This window comes from Limulus polyphemus, unplaced genomic scaffold (genome assembly GCF_000517525.1).
Source record: "Limulus polyphemus unplaced genomic scaffold, Limulus_polyphemus-2.1.2 Scaffold2633, whole genome shotgun sequence".
Taxonomy (NCBI): domain Eukaryota; kingdom Metazoa; phylum Arthropoda; class Merostomata; order Xiphosura; family Limulidae; genus Limulus; species Limulus polyphemus.
Window position 1 is genome coordinate 84,770 of NW_013668243.1, and position 4,976 is coordinate 89,745.

The 4,976-nt window shown below is 31.7% G+C and overlaps 1 protein-coding gene across 1 annotated transcript in view; it reads left to right on the top strand.

The window, feature by feature from the left end:
• Positions 1 to 4,976, top strand: part of LOC106467491 (gastrin/cholecystokinin type B receptor-like) — a 52,730-nt gene that overhangs the window by 28,297 nt on the left and 19,457 nt on the right. Inside the window, exon 3 of the mRNA XM_013927850.2 lies at positions 1,118 to 1,241. Within this exon, the coding sequence (XP_013783304.1) occupies positions 1,118 to 1,241 (124 nt within the window). The remainder of the gene's footprint in view (positions 1 to 1,117; positions 1,242 to 4,976) is intronic.

Here is a 4,976-nt window from a genome sequence, read left to right on the forward strand (position 1 = left end):
TGTTATATAACATCATATACACATACTCGTCATCGGAGAACAAAGTTTGGAAATAGAAATAATACTTTGTTATACAACATCACATACTCGTCATCGGAGAACAAAGTTTGGAAATAGAAATAATACTTTGTTATACAACATCATATACACATTTTCTTAATACTTTGTTATACAACATCACATACTCGTCATCGGAGAACACAGTTTGGAAATAGAAGTAATACTTTGTTATACAACATCACATACACATACTCGTCATCGGAGAACAAAGTTTGGAAATAGAAATAATACTTTGTTATACAACATCATATACACATGATATTAAACTGTTTAATACAATTACATGCGTATTTGTGATTTAAACTTGTATACTTCAAATATTTTTCTCACCTAAGGAAAAACTAAAAATAGGAGAGTTTGAAATTAATGATCACATCCGTTGTTCTGTAGAACCATTTCCTATTGGTTAACTATACTCGGTTACAACCAATAAATACACCCTATAAGTATTAATGATATAAGCAACCAGACACAACTCTTTAGCACAGTCCTTGTTAAGCGTCGTGTACTTTTACTCCATCATTCTGCGACCTTCATAATACCAAGGAAGATGTCTTATTATGAATTAATCTGCTTTGAGAACAACGACTGTGTGGAAGTGTTTAGATAATTAATATTAACTTGCGATGAGAGCAAGCTGCCTACGTGGAGTGAAACTAAACATCGATATGGTAATGAGTATAGTTAAATAAATATTTTTTCTTTACGTTCTTACTTATAAAGGTTAGAATACACTGTTTCATCAGTTGAGTATCCTCGTTCTTGACGATATTTTCGGCCGTAATCCTAATAATATTTTGCGAGGTTTGGCCAGCTTAGGAAATTTCGGTTAGTCCTAAATGTACATATTAGGCTAACAATGCAAAACAATTTCTATAATAAAAACATAATAACAATAATAATTAAATTTAGATAATAGAATTGGATATATTAATAATTTTAGCCATCAGTGTTAATAAAACTACCAATAAAGAAATAATTTAGTAATACTTATTTACGTTACACAGGAACGTAGATTCTTGGTTCCAAGTTGAAAGTGATTTATTCTTCATTATAGGTACTACGCCATCATTCACCCAGTCAAGTCCCGCTACATTTGCACGACCAGTCACGCTCGCCGGCTTATTATCGCAATCTGGCTCATTTCTTTGGTGTTTGCCATCCCTGTGGTATTTGTTCAGGTAAGATAGACAGAATTTTATCGATCTCTTCATACAATGTTTCAATAATGTTTTTTTATGTGTTGTAGTTATTGTTATATACGTTTCTATAACGTTGCATTGTTACTTATGTATATAGATCCTATAGTTTATTTATTACAGATCAATGTGTCCTTTAGAAGAAGCAAGTTAGTTTCTTTTCTCCACATAATTAAGATTATATCTTCAGACGTGTAAAATTAGAGTACAAGTACTTCCAAAACGTTAATTGTTAATTGTATGTATCATAACCTGTACAGAAGGTTTCTTAAAATTCAAATCGTGAGTTATAGTACAAAATTTCTCCGCCAGGTGTTTATGTAATGAATACTTTGCTGATTTTCCTTTGGTCTTCTAAAAACTGTGTATATGTATATTTAGAAACACAAAGCGTTCTTCACAACAAAACAAGCATAAAATTTAAGCAGAAGTCTATATTAGAGTGTTCTATTAAACTATCTCCCAGTCTTCTGATCGTCGATCCGATGTAAGCGCCCCCACACGTGGAGCAACAGAATTCATAAATGACACCTGACTGTTAGGAGATCTGTATTCGGTCTTTAAACTTGAAAATTTTTTTAATTCTCAATAGTGGTCAAAGTTCGAGAGTATAAGCCTGTGTATGGTAGAGATATCATTACTTGTAGCTTTGGGACGTCATAGTTCAGTGACCTGGCTAGAGGTAATTGTTAAATGGTTTTATTGATTGTAGGTATTAGAACTTTATTTCAACTTTCACGCTATACTGTGATATTTTTTACTTATAAGTCTATGTTTCCGGTGGGCAGCGTGGCTGAGTGGCTTTTCATTTTGGACTCATAGTCGGGTAGTTGCGAGCTCGAGGCTGGCTCGGGCGTAGGTCATGCTGTTGTGTCCTTGGGCAAGACACTGTACCTTACTTGTTCCAGTCTACCCAGCTATCTGTTGGATGGTTACCATCTGTTAGCTAGGGGATAACCTGCGTTGGTATGTCATCCAATCTAAAGTGGTCACCATTCAGATCCACTTGTGCCACTTACAAACGGAATTCAAAAGAACCGGTTCTACGTGCCTTAGACAAGGAAAGACTTAACAGCTGTATTGGGACAAGTCGTCATTATTTTATATTTCCTCACGGCAATTTGTGGGTGGTTCCTAAAATCAAAATTATATCTGCACTTTTGCTCCAATATGTAAACGTTTATTATTTACAATAAGCCTCTGATGTTCGATAACAGTTGTCACACATTATGGAAATTGACCAGTTATCAGGTAGCCATGGATTCATGTTTGTTTGTTTTTAAAATATTTAAAATTTGTACAGGAAACATATATTTTGTTTGTTTGTTTTTAAAATATTTAAAATTTGTACAGGAAACAAATTGTTTGTTTGTTTTTGAAATATTTAAAATTTGTACAGGAAACATAAATTTTGTTTGTTTGTTTTTAAAATATTTAAAATTTGTACAGGAAACAAATTTTGTTTGTTTTTAAAATATTTAAAATTTGTACAGGAAACATAAATTTTGTTTGTTTGTTTTTAAACTATTTAAAATTTGTACAGGAAACACATTTTGTTTGTTTGTTTTTGAAATATTTAAAATTTGTACAGGAAACATAAATTTTGTTTGTTTGTTTTTAAAATATTTAAAACTTGTACAGGAAATAAATTTTGTTTGTTTGTTTTTGAAATATTTAAAATTTGTACAGGAAACATAAATTTTGTTTGTTTTTAAAATATTTAAAATTTCTACAGGAAACATAAATTTTACTTGTTTGTTTGTTTTTGAAATATTTAAAAATCCCGAAACGTTCAAGAATTAAATTTTTGTTACTGTACACACACGTGTCAAATGTTATTTGTTGCTGCCGTCGTTCTTTTGTTCATCATTTACAATTTGTACAGGAAACATAACTTTTGTTTGTTTGTGGTTACACACAAAGCTACACAATGAGCTATGTACTGTGCCAACCACGAGTATCGAAACCAGGTTTTTAGCGTTAGAACTCTTCACTCTTCAGATTTACCGCTGAGTCATCAGGTGGGGAGTTGGGGCAGGTAGTAGGCAACAGTCAAAATGGTACAAACAGTCTCTGTGGAGAGGTTAATTATTATGCCGTTGCGGAAAAAAAGACCCTGATGGACAACAGACTTAACTAAAGATTTCAAGTTTACGGACTGACAACGCTAAAATACTGGGCTAGATTCCCCCCTGTGTCTGGATAGCAGGTAACTTATTCTATAGCTTTCAGCTTAACAACAACACAAAACTTTCCACCAGGAGGGAGCAATAAAACCAAGTGAAATAAATATCTGGTTATATAAAAAGAATTTTTTAAATATTGTTGTAGAGTGTTCTTGTTGTTGTTGTTGTTTAACGCAAAAAATACACCATTAATCTGCAGACTCTTCGCTGAGCCACTGTGGTAAGCAAATCTACGGATTGCGTAACAATGGATAGTATAACTGAGACTGTAACTATTAACTACTCTTCACGAAGAGAAGTTTTATTGTTAGTTTGTTAACATTAGTTTCCATTGTGGTCACTTTTCATTTATTAGCAACACTGATAGTAAAGTCAACATGAGGATTGATATTGTTTATAATATGAACATCGTCAACACGAGGATTGATATTGTTTATAATATTCATTAGTTTCCAAGAATATCGTTTAAAATTATTGACTATAGATGTAATATTGATATTGTTTATCATTAACAATATTGACTATAAATGTAATATTAATAAGGAAATTTGTCTTTTTATTTATTTGTTTTAGTTATCAATATTGTTGATATTAGTTATTATTCATGTCTAGAATAGAGAAATGTGGTAAAAACATATGCTGTTCATATGATTTTTTATCACAAATATTAAGCCTAATAGAATAAGTTTGTTTTAATTATTTAATGTAGGCTATGAAAATACGTTGCACAATTTTGAAGGTATGTTGGATATACAAGACTTTTTAGTGTAACAGTTATTATTTAGTTTATTTAGTGATCTAATATTTAATTACTATTTAGTGTTCATAACAAGAATGTTAAAATTAAATACTTTAAAGGCCATAGTTATAACGAATTTCGTTAGGTAACTCGGTAAGAGTCATACGTTGTGTGTACAGTTCAATTGTTGTAAATTGACGTCACATTACTGGAACCATCTGTATTTTTCTTATTGCCTTAAGTGATTATTGTTACACTACAGCGTCTCGTTGTTTGAAGAAAGTTCTAGGCCTCAATTTGACAATGTATGTATATATATATAGGTGACCAAGTGAGCGCAATTAAGTTAAGTCATAAAAAGTTAGTGAAAGTGGTTGTTAGTTTAGCGGTAACAAGCATATTTTAAAGTGAGTTTCACAAAGATAAGGAGAATAATTGAACCCGCCTGTGTGGACTTTGACGAAAAGGAAACAATTATTTAAAGTTCTGGATGCAACAGGGTAACCTAAGTGAATTTATCGCAGATTGTGCAGTAAGAAACATAGTAGAGACAAATAATACGTCTTGTCAACTAGATTCTAAAATAACTGAACCAGCCTGTGTGGAATTTTGACAAGAAAAGAGAATTATTTAGAGTTTTAGATACAACTTTGATATCCTATAGTGTAAAGAATTTTTGTACATGTGTTTGACTTGTTTTGAATATATACTAGACTACCCGCGACCCGTTGGGTCACCCACTATTTAGAGGTTATAAAGAATTCAAGCTAATTTCAATATTGCACCGAAATG